Source organism: Garra rufa, chromosome 21 (assembly GCF_049309525.1).
Source record: "Garra rufa chromosome 21, GarRuf1.0, whole genome shotgun sequence".
NCBI lineage: Eukaryota > Metazoa > Chordata > Actinopteri > Cypriniformes > Cyprinidae > Garra > Garra rufa.
The window spans coordinates 28,388,816-28,403,856 of record NC_133381.1 but is presented as its reverse complement, the minus strand read 5'-3'; the positions used below and the strand labels follow the sequence as shown (position 1 = coordinate 28,403,856).

The 15,041-nt window shown below is 34.8% G+C and overlaps 2 protein-coding genes across 4 annotated transcripts in view; both read right to left on the bottom strand.

The window, feature by feature from the left end:
* The window catches only part of eml5 (EMAP like 5), a 106,375-nt gene extending 103,173 nt beyond the window's left edge, over positions 1-3,202 (bottom strand). The window contains exon 1 of the mRNA XM_073826798.1: positions 2,775-3,202. Coding sequence (XP_073682899.1) covers positions 2,775-2,971 — 197 coding nt within the window. The 5' untranslated portion in view covers positions 2,972-3,202. The remainder of the gene's footprint in view (positions 1-2,774) is intronic.
* Positions 3,203-5,949: 2,747 nt separating this feature from the next.
* itpk1b (inositol-tetrakisphosphate 1-kinase b) overlaps positions 5,950-15,041 on the bottom strand; it is a 68,528-nt gene continuing 59,436 nt past the window's right edge. For all 3 annotated transcript variants that reach the window (XM_073826738.1, XM_073826737.1, XM_073826739.1), the window contains 6 exons: positions 13,962-14,060; positions 12,556-12,596; positions 10,999-11,164; positions 9,926-9,993; positions 9,630-9,792; positions 5,950-7,607 (listed from right to left, as the gene is read on the bottom strand). In XM_073826738.1, coding sequence (XP_073682839.1) covers positions 7,288-7,607; positions 9,630-9,792; positions 9,926-9,993; positions 10,999-11,164; positions 12,556-12,596; positions 13,962-14,060 — 857 coding nt within the window. In that variant the 3' untranslated portion in view covers positions 5,950-7,287. The remainder of the gene's footprint in view (positions 7,608-9,629; positions 9,793-9,925; positions 9,994-10,998; positions 11,165-12,555; positions 12,597-13,961; positions 14,061-15,041) is intronic.

The following is a 15,041-nucleotide window of genomic DNA, read 5'->3' as shown; positions in this document are numbered from 1 at the left end:
CTCAAAGCACCTTCACATGCATATGAATACAGCTATTTTTAAAAAACTGAATTACTATTAATGTTAAAGACAGATAAACCTTGGATGAGGTCAAATGTACTTAAAAAGAACATGCATCTAAATCATGGGCTCAGATAGAGGTCATTTCATGAGAATTGTTATAGGGCTGTTGGATAATATTATATTAGCTAATGAATTAAAGCTAAACTGCAAAACTAAACAGGTCTTGTACTGCAGTGAAATATGAGGTTACACGTGTTAATATATATATATATATATATATATATATATATATATATATATATATATATTTCAAGATAAAGTAAAACACTGAAAAACTCTCTATATTGAATTCAATTACATTTCATGTATCATCGGGCTTGAATGGTCAAATACACAAAACTGCACATCTTGGTGAATATTAACATAAACACAGTTATGTTAAGTGAATGTAAACAGACTGGAAAATCAAAAATCAGGCATGTGTCAATATATAGGATCCATGCATTCGGTCTTAAAGTGATATATTGACATTGAATCTTACCGTGAAATAAAATTACTCCATTTTGGTTATATTGCCCATCTATGATGTCAATGTTTTAGTGCCATGTTAAAAATAGGTATAATAATAAATAATAAAAATAATAAAAATCTAACGTCACAAGATTAAAGTCGGAATATTGCGAGAATAAAGTGAAAATACTATGAGAATAAAGTCAAAATATTACGAAAATAAAGTTAAAATATTTCGATAATAAAGTAGAAATGTTTAGAGAATAAAGTCAAAATATTTCAAGAATAAAGTCAAAATTACGAGATTAAGTCAAAATAGTATGAAAATAAAGTTGAAATGTTTCGAGAATAAATTCAAAATAGTTCCAAGAATAAAGTCAAAATTACGAGAATAAAGTCGAAATATTTCGAGAATAAAGTCAAAATTACGAGAACAAAGTCTAAATGTTTCGAAAATAAAGTCAACATTTTTCGAGAATACAGTCTAAATGTTTCGAGAATAAAGTCGAAATTATGAGAATAAAGTCGAAATATTTAGAGAATAAAGTTGAAATATTTCTAGAATAAAGTTGAAATTATGAGATAAAGTCGAAATGTTATGAGAATAAAGTTGATTACGAGAACAAAGTCTAAATGTTTCGTAAATAAAGTCGAAATATTTTAAGAGTAAAGTCGAAATTACGGGAATAAAGTCAAAATATTTCAAGAATAAAGTTGAAATATTTTAAGAATAAGGTCAAAACATTTTAATACTTTTTTTTCGCAAAATATTACCACTTTAATTTTAGATTTTGTATTTTTTTAAAGATTTATTTTTTGTTATTTTTGCCTTTATTATGATAGGACAGATCAGACATGATAGGAAGCAAAGTGGGAGAGAGATGGGGGGGCGGGATCGGGAAAGATCCTCGAGTCGGAATTCGAACACGGGACGCCCGGAGCACAATGGCACTGTATGTCGATGCGCTGCCCACAAGGCTATTGGCGCCGACAAGATTTTGTGCTTTGTAATGTAGCACTAAATTGCTGTCATACCCATCCATACTTTGCTACTTTTTCTTTTTTTCAATTATCTAACAGTATTTTAACAGTCAACGTTTTCTATTTCAGACTTACCAAACACTAGTGAAAGAACCCTGCTCGGAAACACACAGGAATGGCTCCAATGCTGTTATACTAAATATCATCACTCTTGGAACCGTGGATCAGTGCTAAAAAGTTATGTAATCACTATGCATACTACATGCATACTACTTGCAAGATCCACTATGGTTTTTCCATTTTACTCTCTAAACACTAGTGAGAGAAGCCAACTCCTAAACACACAGGAAGGGCTCCAGTGCTGTTATACTAAATATTATCACTCTAGGAACCGCGGTTCAATTCTATTTCAAGGAGTCTTCTATACAACCCGCTCAGGACTGTGCTTGAAGAATGTATATGTTTGAGGAAAAATGCAACAGTATATTCGAAAGTAGGCTATTAAGACTATTTCATTTATTTAATTTCATTTCATCTACTGTCAATAGAGTGGCGATGAATGAAGCACAGCTCACAAAGAAGTCACTTTTTAAACCAAACAGATTTCTGTTGGTCACCGGGTCGAACCCTCAGAAGCGAAATCTTTGTGGGGAAATCTTTCACGAAATTCCGGTTCGCGTGGGTTCCTATTGAAATGACTGATTTCCCCGGCGACAGTAAATATGACAGCGCCTTTACAAATAGCCTGTCACTGTGGTTGTTTACAAAGGACGCGTTTTCCCTTCAAAAAACAACCAGACGGAGAGTAAAAAAACAGATGTCTCCAGACCCTTTTTTCAAAGTTATACTACTTTTAACTTGCCACAAAAAGCGAGACGCGACGCTAAAGTCCGCCTGACGCATATGTCGTTGATTAACAATTACAAAAAATAACGCTGACAGATTGCAAGAATGCGTCCTGTTTCATAAGTTGCTCCGCTGAGGCGCTGTCCAGCACGCCAGCATCGTGAAGGTGATCGAGCGATCGCTTAGCGTGACGGAGATCACCTTCAGCAGCCTGGCGTGCTGGACAGCGCCTCAGCGGAGCAACTTCCACCTCCATCTCTCCACTTTCTCGAGCTTGCAATTAAATATAAAGCAACGTCTTATATAAGTAACGTTAGCCTGACACTGGCTTGAACGCATTAGCACCACTGAGTTCACTACTACTAAGTTGGTGTGCTTTTGTTTAAACAATAAATGCATGGATTTCCTTAAAACATCCACGTGAATGTGCCTACCTGATTATGTCATCGTTATGTCCCAAATAAAATTTCTGCTTGTGTTCCCGTGTGTTGTACACAACTCCGACGCCGGCGACAAAGTACACGATCTCCTTGGCGGCCGTGTAGTACAGGTTGTTGCGGCACTGGTGTCCCCGGTAGCCGTAAACCCACTCGAGTCGTAGATGACAGTTCGGAGCTGTTCTGTCAGCCATGTTCGGACGTGTTTTTGCTTCGAAGCGAACGGCTGGTGCTTCTTCATTCACCGACGCGACGAGCCGTCACATTCAGTCCCGTTTATCCGCTCAGTCCGCTGTCAGCGCAGCTTCGTCCGGCCAACGACAAACGGATCGACGACATATTTCAATTCAAGTGAAGTGCACAACTTTAGGCGGTTTGCATAATGTCAGGGCAAATGTTTTGTTTTGTCCAGACGCTGTAAATCGGCTTGGAGTCTGGCTTGTATTACTTGTGACATGTGCGAGGCATTAAGCTACTCTCTCTACTTCTGATCGGACGGGTGGCTTTGCTCTAGTGACATGTCAAAACCTGAGAACATGGATTTTTCGCATTAGTTAACTGGGACCGACCAATCATGAGCGCCGATAGTGATTGACAGAAAGTCTGGCCAATCAGGTCGTGAGGATGAGTTGAATAAAAATGTGTGAACCAATGAGAGCAGGAGGAGGAAGGCGTAAAATGTCTAAGCTGTGTATGGCCTGTTCATTTAGCACAAACGGCAGTTTAATAGCTTTAGTCGTAGGCCTACTACAGTGCACTAGTTTAAGGTCTGAACTGTCACGGACCTTTATAAAAGTAGCTTCCAAAAATGATTCTGTTTAAGACAGAAAACGGGACTTGATAATAATCTACTTTGTGTTAAACAGAGGTAAATAAATAAGTCTTGTAATTTTTCAACTTTTCTTACATCGGTTATATTAGTATCAATGATATACTATTGTTTTAATCTTTGTTTTTGCTTCAGCTAAAGCATTAATTTTATTATTTTGTCTTTTTTTAATTTGAAATGTTTATATAGTTTACATTTTTTCATTTAAATGATTTCGATGTCTGTAATTTCTGCATTTTTTTAAGTTCTGTGCCATTTTAAGTAACTTTAGTACATCATGTTATTGATGCATTGAGAGCATACACTACCGTTTTTGAAGAGTATGATTTTTAATGTTTTAAAGTCTCTTCTGCGCACCGAGCCTGCATTTATTTGATTTAAAGAACAGCAAAAACAGTAACATTTTGAAATATTAAAAAAATAACTGTTTTCTATTTGAATATATTTTAAAATGTAATTTATTCCTGTGATTTTGAAGCTGAATTTTAACATCAATACTCCAGTCACATGATCCTTCAGAAATCATTCTAACATTCTGATTTGCTGCTCAAAAAACATTATTATTATGTTGAAAGCAGCTGAGTTAGTTTTTTTTCTGTTTCTTTGATGAAAGAACAGCATTTATCTTAAAACAGAAATATTTTGTAACATTAAAAAATGTCTTTATTACCACTTTATTGATTATCAATTTAAAGCATCCATGCTAAAAAAAAAAAAAAAATACTAACTTTAAGCTTTCAAATGGTATAGTGTATGTTACAAAAGCTTTTATTTCAGAAAACAATGCTGATCTTTGGATCTTTCTATTCTTTCTATCAAAGAATCCTGAAAAAATGTACTCAACTGTTTTAAAGATTTATAATAATAAGACAAAAATGCTTGAACAGCATATTAGCATATTAAAATGATTTCTGAAGGATCGGACACTAAAGACTAGAGATATAATGCTGAAAATTTAGCTTTGATCACAGGAATAAATTACATTTGATATATATTCAAATAGAATGCAGTTATTTTAAAATAAAAAAAAAACATCTGCTGTATTTTGGATAAAAAAAATGCAGGCTTGGTGAGCAGAAGAAACTTCTTTAAAAAAAACTTTAAAATCTTACTGTTCAAAAACTTTTGACTGGTAGTGTAACTAGTTGATTTCAGTTTAGTTAACTATAATAACTCTGTCTCACATATTTTCACTGTTTCTGTTTTCTCTCCAGAAAAAAAAACAAAAAAAAAACTACTTTTAAACACCAAGACGTGACTCGACTTCCACTTTACGCATGTGTTCCGTAGGAGAAAGTAATTCTAACAAGTCTGCGGTAACATGAAGGTGAGTAAATGTGCTGAGAACTTAACAAAAGGGAACTTCTGGCACGGACACATCTGATATGCATGAATAGTGTATAATGGCTCTTTCAAAAAGTCAAGCACCAGGTCACATTCTGATACCGATGTAACCAGAGATGTTAACCCATGGTGCCGATGGCCGTTTTTGGCCCTGATGTATGAATATGTAAGCAAGCGGAGTCTGATATGAGACCTGACACCAATTAAAAAATGATAGAGACAGAAAATTTAGTAGGTGAGGTGTTTTTCTATTTGATAGCACAATGAAGGCAAAAGTACAGAGACAAAAAGTAAAGCTGAAGGCTGTTGAAGACTGTCATTCTGTCAACCTCTCAAAGGACTCAGACTTGGAGCATTTTTAGGATGAACAAAATGCAAACTTATATTCCAACACTCTTGATATAAATACCCATGGCAAGCAAGAGGCTACACGTCCAATTACTGTAAATAAAAAAAAAAAACAGCTAGTTGTTGTTGAAATGCCATCAGAATGATAATGACCATTTCATTTGTATTCCACAATGATGGAGTGAGTTATATAGAAAAGGATATTAAACACATTTTGGTATATCTATGAAAATATTCATCTTTAAAAATGGACCCAACCAGAAAGAGAAAAGCATTAACATAAGGTGCTAAAGGCCAGTGGACTGGCACTAAATGTTCACTTCGTATAAACTGAACAGAATGGGAGCAGATGCTGATGACAGTCCATTTGCACCGCTCTTGTTTACCACATTAAGACATTGTTTGTCAAATATCTCCACACATTCATTCCTCTCACAGTGAACAAAAACAAGCTGTTTTCTGTTGGTCTTCAAACGTGTAGGAGTGATCCAAGTCAGTTTATGGGCACTAAGTGGGCGAAATTTCTTTTATAAACATGAATACAAATAAGATGATCATTTTTGTAATTGTACAAAAACTAATTATGGGAAGTCCAAGGCTTTCATTACAGTATATGCAAACAAGTTTGCAAAAAGAGAACCTAAAAAAAGCTGCAAATCACTTTTTGGCTTTATTACATTGTATAAATTACTGCTAAATTGCTCAGATGGTTTTAATTACATTGATGTTAGTGCTAAATAAATGTTACAATTAAATAGTGCTTAAACTGCCTCAAGGCAGTTTACAAAACAGATTGATTTAAACTATAAGATGTATAAAACAAATACTTTGTATTCATTAGTGATTAGCAATTATTGAATTTATAATGAGGAATATGTAAAATTATACAAATGTTAATTTTCCTTTTAATTGAGTAATGGTAAGTTCTTCTTTGAAATTAGAACAAGACAAAATACTCCCAACATATACATTAACATTCATCTTATGCAGTTTGTTCAAATATTTCAAGGTCTGTACTAATCTGAAGCATATGACTTTCAAAACTGGATCATATACAAAACTTTTAAAGGACCGTCTGCTAAAAAACACCACGCATACAGGGAATGTCAGAATATCCTCTTGCAACCGTCCAACCAAACTCATTATTGACAAAAAATTAATTTAGAAGAACAGCAGAAGTTTAGCCTCTTCGGAGTCGACTTTCATAAAACTAATCTAAACATTAATGATACTTGACAGTTCACCTGGAACTTCATCGTTCGGTTTTCTCCCAACTTCATATAACACCGTATGATATGATGCACTGAAATGCGCATGGACAATGTCAGGTGTCACAATGTTTATGGAAGAATGATGAAAGTGTTCTGGAGCATTATGAAAAGATTACGGAGTGTCACAAGATCAAACACAGTGGCACACGGCCTACAACAGCTGCACGCTGGCCTTCGTTTGGCTCACGAAGCAGATTTGTAGGCGCTGCACGACGATATACACTGTGGATCATCACAATATAGGATTGCCACTAAATACAGAGCACAAAGATATTTTAGGTGTCCCGTTTGTTAGATTATTGGGTGTCATTAAACACACTGAGATCCGTTAGTCTTTTCCATCAGCAACAAAAGAAAAACTTCAGAACTTAAATATCCAACATGCCTAGTGTGCTCAATTAACTAACATCCACTAATTTTGCACTGTGATTCAAATTAAAACTGATTTTTTTTTAAATTTGATTTCCCAACAGTTCACATTACAGTACTAAGTTGTTAGACTGAATAAAAATAAAACATTTACAAAGGCATAGAATATAGAATCCAATGCCCATTATCAACATCATTAGGATTATGCCCAATATAGTTTATTTTTGATTACAGATATATTATCAGTATAATAGTTATTATTGTTATTGTATATTATTCAGTTTGTCTTCACAATTTGTTCAGGGAAGGACGGCGGGACGGAGGGATGGGGGAAGTGGGGAGACGGCAGTCATTGTGACGAGGCTTTAGTGGCTATTGTGGACACGCAGTGCTGTTGGAAGTTGGGGGACATGGCCGTGTTGCAGCCCAGTCTCTGACGCGGGCCTTTCAGACTGCCGTCGCCCTCCACGATCCACGTGCTGCTGTCCGACTCTTTGCCGAGCATGCCGCAGCACTCCTGGGATGGGGCGCAGTTGCGCTCTCCTGCGCCTAAAGCGGGCAGCTGGCCGGGAGGGGACGGGGCCGAGGGGTCACTGGAGGAGTGGTCTTGGAGGACGCTGATGATGTGGTTAAGGAGATCATTGAAGAACTCTGGGACACCCTCATATCCTGAAAAGAGTAAAAATAAGCTGTAATGAATAAGATCTGTGGACATGAAGATGTTTTTTGTTCACATTCGCACAATAGCACACATGTCATACAGTTTTTGCATGTGTGTGAGACAGTGAAGTGAGAGTTTATTGCAGGGGTCACCAAACTCCGTCCTGGAGGGCCGGTGTCCTGCAGAGTTTAGCTCTAACCTTAAAGTCCCCATGAAATCAAAATTAAAGATTTTTGGCTTTTAATATGAATATATTAGCCTTAAAGTTATCTATAAGCTAGTGTGCTTTAAAACAACGACAAAATTCGTGTTTACAAGATATGGGCATTCAAAACTTACAGTCTCGTCAAATGTTCTGTCCAATCAGATGCTCTCTAGAGTCTGTAGTGTCCCGCCCCCTACACTATAAATAGACACTGAATCTGCGGCTAAGATCGGTCACTTGTTCACAGTGTAAGAGTTTTCTGTTTGGTGAATGGCATGTAGTGCACAATGTAGGCGATAGGGAAAGCTTAACAAGTACCTTACTATTAATAAGCAGCAAATTTATTGAGGGAAAAGTCGTAGTTAATAGTGAATAAGTGTTTCCTATTCTAAAGTGTTATTGACTTATTAGATTATACAATTTTACATACTTCCCTTTTCATTATCTTGCACATATTTGTTATTGATACAAGCATTTTTGGAAGACTGAGATCCAAAAGAACCTCAACCAACCATCCTACCAAAACAACATACACTACTGTTCAAAAATTTAGGATCAGTAAGTTTTTTCTTTTTTTTTTATTATTTTAAAAGTTTATTTTCTGTTGTTTTAATTTCTATTTATTTCAATTGTTATTTTTGTTTTTTGTTTTTATTTAGTAACCATACAGTGGTGGGCAAAATTATTAGAACACTATTTTTTTTAAGTCAGTTATTTCTATCTTTTGCTGTAGTTTCAGTATGAAATGTCAGTTTACATTTACAAACATTCATTTTGCCATTAATTGTAATAATCCAGTGAGATTTTTGTTTGCACAAGGAGTCTGATCAGAGATCTGATCTCATCATCATCCAGTCTGTCTGGAATGGCATAAAGAAACAAAACAAACTGAGATCGACTAAATCCAGAAGAACTGTAGCAGTATCTCCAAGATGCTTCAAGAAACCTACCTGCAAAGCTATAGTAATGTTAAAAGTTTTAATCACTTGTGTAAAACTGCTGCAAAATGAGGATGCTGTCAAAAATAATGCCATAAATAGGTTTTCTTTTTTGTGTGTGTCCATCATTTGCCTTAAAGCAGCATAGTCAGCATGACCATAAGTTAACATGATATGGCTCTCAAAAAATATTTGATGTTGAAAATAAAGATTAAGATAAATACACTCACATGTATTCAAAATATGCAATTACTTTCACTTAAAGCAAAACATTGGAAATGTTATAAAACTTTGTAGTTATAAACCCCCAAACATAAAACCACTGGTTATTTTCCAAAAAAAAAAAATTACAATTTATATACTTTTTAACCTTAAATGCTCGTCTTGTCCACTATATGGAGATAAATTCTGAAATGTTTTCCTCTAAATACATAATTTCTTTACGACTGAAGAAAGAAAGACATGAACATCTTGGATAACAAGGGGGTGAGTAAATTATCTGTACATTTTCTTTCTGGAAGTGAACAACTCCTTTATACAGCACTAAAGTTTTCAACTTCGACATTATTAAGAAATGTTTTTCGAGCACCAAATTGTAATATTAAAATGTGCTAAAGGATAATATGACACTAAAGATGAAACAGTTACTTAAATATTTCACAATATTACTTTTTGTACTATGTGTTTGATTAAATAAACGCAGCCTCGGCTTTAAGCCTATGATACTTTCAAATCATTAAATCATCTTACTGACCCCAGAGTTTTGAACATTAGTATATGTGTGCAAAATAAATAATTAATAAATGTTTTGTGAACATAAACTTTAAAAAGGGAGAGTTGCCTTGTAGTTAACAGGCTGTTTGCATGGATAGATAATAGATACACACCAGGGAATGCATTGATGTCAATGACAGCATGTTGGCCCGTCTGGTTGTTAATGATGACGTCGATGCCGAAGAGTGAAACGCCGAGAGATTCCCGTAGAGATTTACACAGTTCCCTAATTACGCCATCATTCGGTGGCTGGGAAACACCTTCTACATTATCTCTCTGTGAAAAATGCAACAAAAGAGAAGTAAATACAGAGTTAATAATACCCATCGGTTAAATTCCCACCAGGATTTGTTGTATAAAGCTTTAGTGAATACAATACTTTATATAGACTTGACAGAACTTCACTTACAGATGTGAGGTCAGAGGATGACTCTGGCTTGGATACATTGTGGCTATTGAAGAAAATTGCTTTTCTGTCTGCAAAGGAATTAAAAACAAACACATTATTATGAAAAACACAAGCCAGTTGAATAAAAGTGAAAGTGTAAGAGTGCAAGTGCACAAAAAGCCACTAGACAGCAGCAGAGAGCTATGGTTCAACTGAGAGAGTCAAAGCTTCAGGAGTGCCAGGCAGAAAGGGAGAATAAATCGATTGAGGAGGAGGAGGAGGAAACACAAAAATCTAGTGCCAAGAGGATGCTGAGGTTTATGAACTCCCACTCAAATGACAGCAAAAAAATTCATTAAGGAAGACGGCAACCAACCATTCAGCCTTCTTTCCTTCTGCAGACATCAAAACACCCAAAATATTCATATTGTACATCTATTAAATTCTCAAACATAATATTGTTTTTGCTACAACTAAAACACTCACTAAAATCTGGAAAAGTATTGGGGCATAAACTCTGATTTCCTGAATCTTACTGAAGAGAACTTTACAAACCTGCATAAGAAATTCCTTAACACTTCCATAGAATTCTTAGAAATCATTAACAACCTGATCTGTCTTTAGAAACACTGTGCCTGGCCTTTTTTCTGTTTTAATCTTCTAAACAGGTTTATTTTATTTGAATACTGCTGGAAGGCAAGGCACTGCGCAGTTCAGCATGAGTTCAGGCACAGAGCTGACCTCCTGAATTTGCATTAAACTAACAGGTCGCTCTCCCAGTAACCGTAACTGGTTTGCATGGACTCCAAGTACATTAGCATATGCAAACGGACCATACTTTACATCAGCCCGCAGTGGAAACCAGACTCGGGTAAGCGCTTTTGCTCACTGGGTAGCAGCATAAGTTGATCGACTCTTTTCACTGCAAAGTCAGCTATGCAAAGACGCCTGGGTTATACGGCGGGAATGTTGTAACGTAAATCACGCCTAAACAAACTGAACGGTCCAGTCGCGGTGAAACGAACCGTATCGCAGCAGTGGCCTTTCATGGAAATAACATTTATAAAGAGCTGAAGTGTGGGGTGAAGGTTTACCAGACAGTCCAGAGGGGAAGTTCTTGAGTGATGGTCTCTCCACCACAGTGTACGACTCGCCCACCACAAACACCTTATAGAGCACGGCATTGTGGTTTATAAAACTCTGAATGACACACGGTGGCTTCACGTCCTTTAGGTCCTCTGCGTTGAATATTATAGCCATCTGCAAAGGAACAGAACTTGAACTTATCCATTCAAAGTGATTTATTATAGTCTTTAAAAGTAAAGCTATCAAAGGGGGCTTTTTAAAGTAATTCCACAAAAGAAAACATGTTAGTGAACATTTCGTTTCGAGACACTGCAGGTGAATAGGGTAAAAAAAACAAAAAACTAATAGTTATCACCTTACTTACCCAGTTAATTGGTTACATTGATAATTGCAAACCTTTTTTGTATTACAAGTTTTCTAAAATGTTAGATTTTAATATTAAATGAGGCATTATTTAATGAAATATGCATACATTTCTAGTACAAAAATCTAAACACTGGTTGAAGTCAGTTTTAAAATTCTAGTTTAATTTCTTTTGACATATTAGAGTCAAAGGGGATCATATTGTCACTCCATAATTCAGAAAAAAAAACTTAGAACAGAGAGAAAAGAATATATTCTTTTATATATAAAATAATAAAACAAAATAATGTATAAAATCAAGCAAATTTTATATGAACAAATCCCTCTGTAAAAACAGGAAAAAAATGTAAAGTTTGGTGTGTGTAAATGTTACTGAAGTGGAGATTTATGGCTCAGTGTTGGAGAAAAGAAAACATATTTTGAGAAAACGGCCTTTAAAATTATGGATTGTAATTGAAATCTATTGACACAAATAGACAAAGTGCTATTAAAGAAACACTTAACAGTGTCTTTTGGGTGTTTCCCTTCCGAGGGAACTCACCGCGTCCCCTAGGGGTCGCTATTGGGGAACGGTTATACCCACGTCTCCATGCTGAGGGGAGTGCATAGTAGCGAGCACTTAGTGTAAATTCTGTGAAGAATTACCCCTATAGGACGAGGTGACAGCTGTCAGAACGTATCCTCCCCGGCCAAAGCCGCGGTGACGTCATACGTTGTTGCCGGCCATTTCATGTAGTTTTTCTATATGCATTCTTCAGACACGAGTCACGCTGCGGCGTTCCCCAATAGCGACCCCTAGGGGACGCGGTGTCTCGTTCCCTTCTCAGGGAACCATGGTTACATACGTAACCTAGAGACGTTTCTTTCCACTTGTCTGAAAAAACACTTTATGAAACACGATAAAGCCCAAAATCTCAAACTTGACAGGTGCATGAAAAAACAGTGTTTAAAAAGATTGTTCTTTTACTATAAAGAACCTTTTGTGCATAACAAGTAGATGTCATTAAAAAATCTAATGTGTAGAGTTTCCGTTTTTCTGAATGAACTACTTCTGCGGTTCAACTTCACTTAGAATGCTGACTTCAAAGGAAGCTGCCTATGTAGGCAGCTCACTAGGTTTTGAAACAATGCTTTGTGTGTGTTAGCATTTCATGACCTCTGTGGTCACATTTCACAAAAACAGTGTTAGAAAAGTCTCTTACCTCATGAGAGTTAGTTCCGTGAGCAACCCGTGTTTTGCAAACTGTACAGGATGAAAAGAAAAGAAAAACACTTTAAGCAAGTGGATGTGTTTGTTTAGTTATTAATACAACTCCTAAAAACCTTTAATGCAGTATGTAGTAGTAATCTTGTTTTGTGACTTAATAGCAGTTTATTAAGGGACATTAATGAAAACTGCATCTTAGTGGTCATACTGTAGCTATTATGGTGCAGTCACCTGATTTTTTTTTTTTTTTTTTTTTATCAAATTTTAAGACCACTTCTCTGCTCAAATAAAATGAATGCCATATGTCCATAGAGAACAAACCTATGCAATCTTAAAACATGTATATCATATTATTATACTTCATTAGGCTGGATCACACATTCAAATGCAAAACGACACAGTTAAAGTAAGATATGTTTTTTATACATACATGGGTCAAAAACTAAAAAGGTTCAAGCATAAAAACAAGAAGTGTAATATTGCTTTAAATTGTTGTTTTTCCCTAAAATATTAAAAAGTTTTGCCCACTTGTCAATTTTTTTACTCAATAAAAACACAATACAATTTATTATGTTCCGTTATTCTTTTATATTTTTTAATAAAAGTCAGAATAAGCATGTAGTTTGAATTTTTACATAAATATTGTGTTACACTGAATGACAATGTAACATTATTTCAACCAAATTTTGACATTTTATTCTTTAAATATGTATTTGAAACCTTGACACTTTACTTACATTTAATGTGCTTTCTATAGACATAAAATCCCTTAGTAAATAGTTTTTGCAATGTTTTGATGCTTGTTCAAAGAATCGTAAACAATTTTACGTTTTGCAAACGTTTCATGTTCATACAAACATTTATTGTTAAAAAATATTATGGAAACAAAGGTTACATTACAAAAATGGCATTAAAAGTAGCATTAGAGCTACATATGAATGCTATGTTTTGGATTTTGCTGATACGATACTACTGTGGTTACAGAAAGGCGATAAAAAGATTATTACTGTGCCCACACTACCAAAATAAATACTGAATGTGTTAAATCATGTTCTTAGTTTTTACTTCCTGTGACAGGTCAGCCCAGAGAGAAGCCACAAGAGTTTCTGTTTAATTAAATACCGGATATAGTTTATTGTGTAACCAAAATACCAATTATAGTGAGATAAACAAATGCAGAGCTTTCAATTATAAACAAATAGTATAGTGATGTATGAAGCAATTTTCACTTTCAAACCAAGCAGTGAAATTACTGACTACATGGATTTCCTCTGAAATGACTGGATTTCATCCACAAATGTTTTCCGAACAATAGTAAATGTTACTGTACCTTTAGTGTTGCAGATGCCTTGGTTAAACATTATTATTTTCTGTTTCAGAAAGGAAAATGTGGGAACTTACTGAAAGGGAATGTAAGACCGTGCTGCTTGATCTGCTCCAGTGTGTCTGGGCCACACTCACTGTTCAGCACCATAAATGGAGGAGAACAGATCCTCTCATCTGCAGAGACAACGACAGACAGGAAAAAGAAAGGTGAGTCCTACACGAATGATATATGAATTAATGAAATTCCTTGGAGGTCTAAGCTGGTTTAGTGCAGGTGGACCAGCACTTAAGCTGTTGAGTCAAGCTGAGGAAAAAAGCAAAGGTTTGCGAAAGTGACTTTTGTCATGTGACCAAAAGATAAAAAAAAACATCTTTCACTGTACCTCAATAGGTCTAAAATACATGAAAAACACTATCCATTAGCATTTATATTATCTCAAATAGCAGTTGATTGGCTGACACAGGAAGTAAGCGATTTGAAATCTGGCATCTTTACTAATGGAGCCACAGAATTTTTAAAAACAAATAATAAACCAAAAAAGAAATGTAATTAAATTAAATTAAATTAAATAAAAAATTTTTAAAAATTCAATAATACAAATCTAAGTGAAACTTGAAGTTAATGTTTATTTGTGTGAATCTTTACATTTTTATGTTCAAGTTATGTTTTTGATTAAAGATTATGAAGACGTATTAATTTAAAAAGAAAAAATTATGTGCACATGCAAATTATTCATAATAAACATTGCAATATTTCAATCCCTCGTCAGGTGACCAAAAGTTAAAATAATTTTTCACTGTAACTCAATAAGTCTAAAATCCGTGAGCATTTTTATTTATCTTAAATGGCAGTTAATTGGCTGCAAGTATGCAATTTAAAGTCTGGCATCTTTGCTAATGGAGCCACATTTTTTTTTAAACAATAAAATAAAATAAAATAAAATAAAATAAAATAAAATTTGAGTTAATGTTATTAACTTAAATTTAATAAGTTAATAAGTTAACAAAAAAATTTAAGTTAATGTTATTTTTACTTTTTTATTATGTTAAAGTTGATTTTTAAAAAGAAAAATGACATGCACGTGCAAATTATTTATAATAATTACAATAAACATTGCAATATTTCAATAAACATTGTGAAAGTGACCCTCGTCA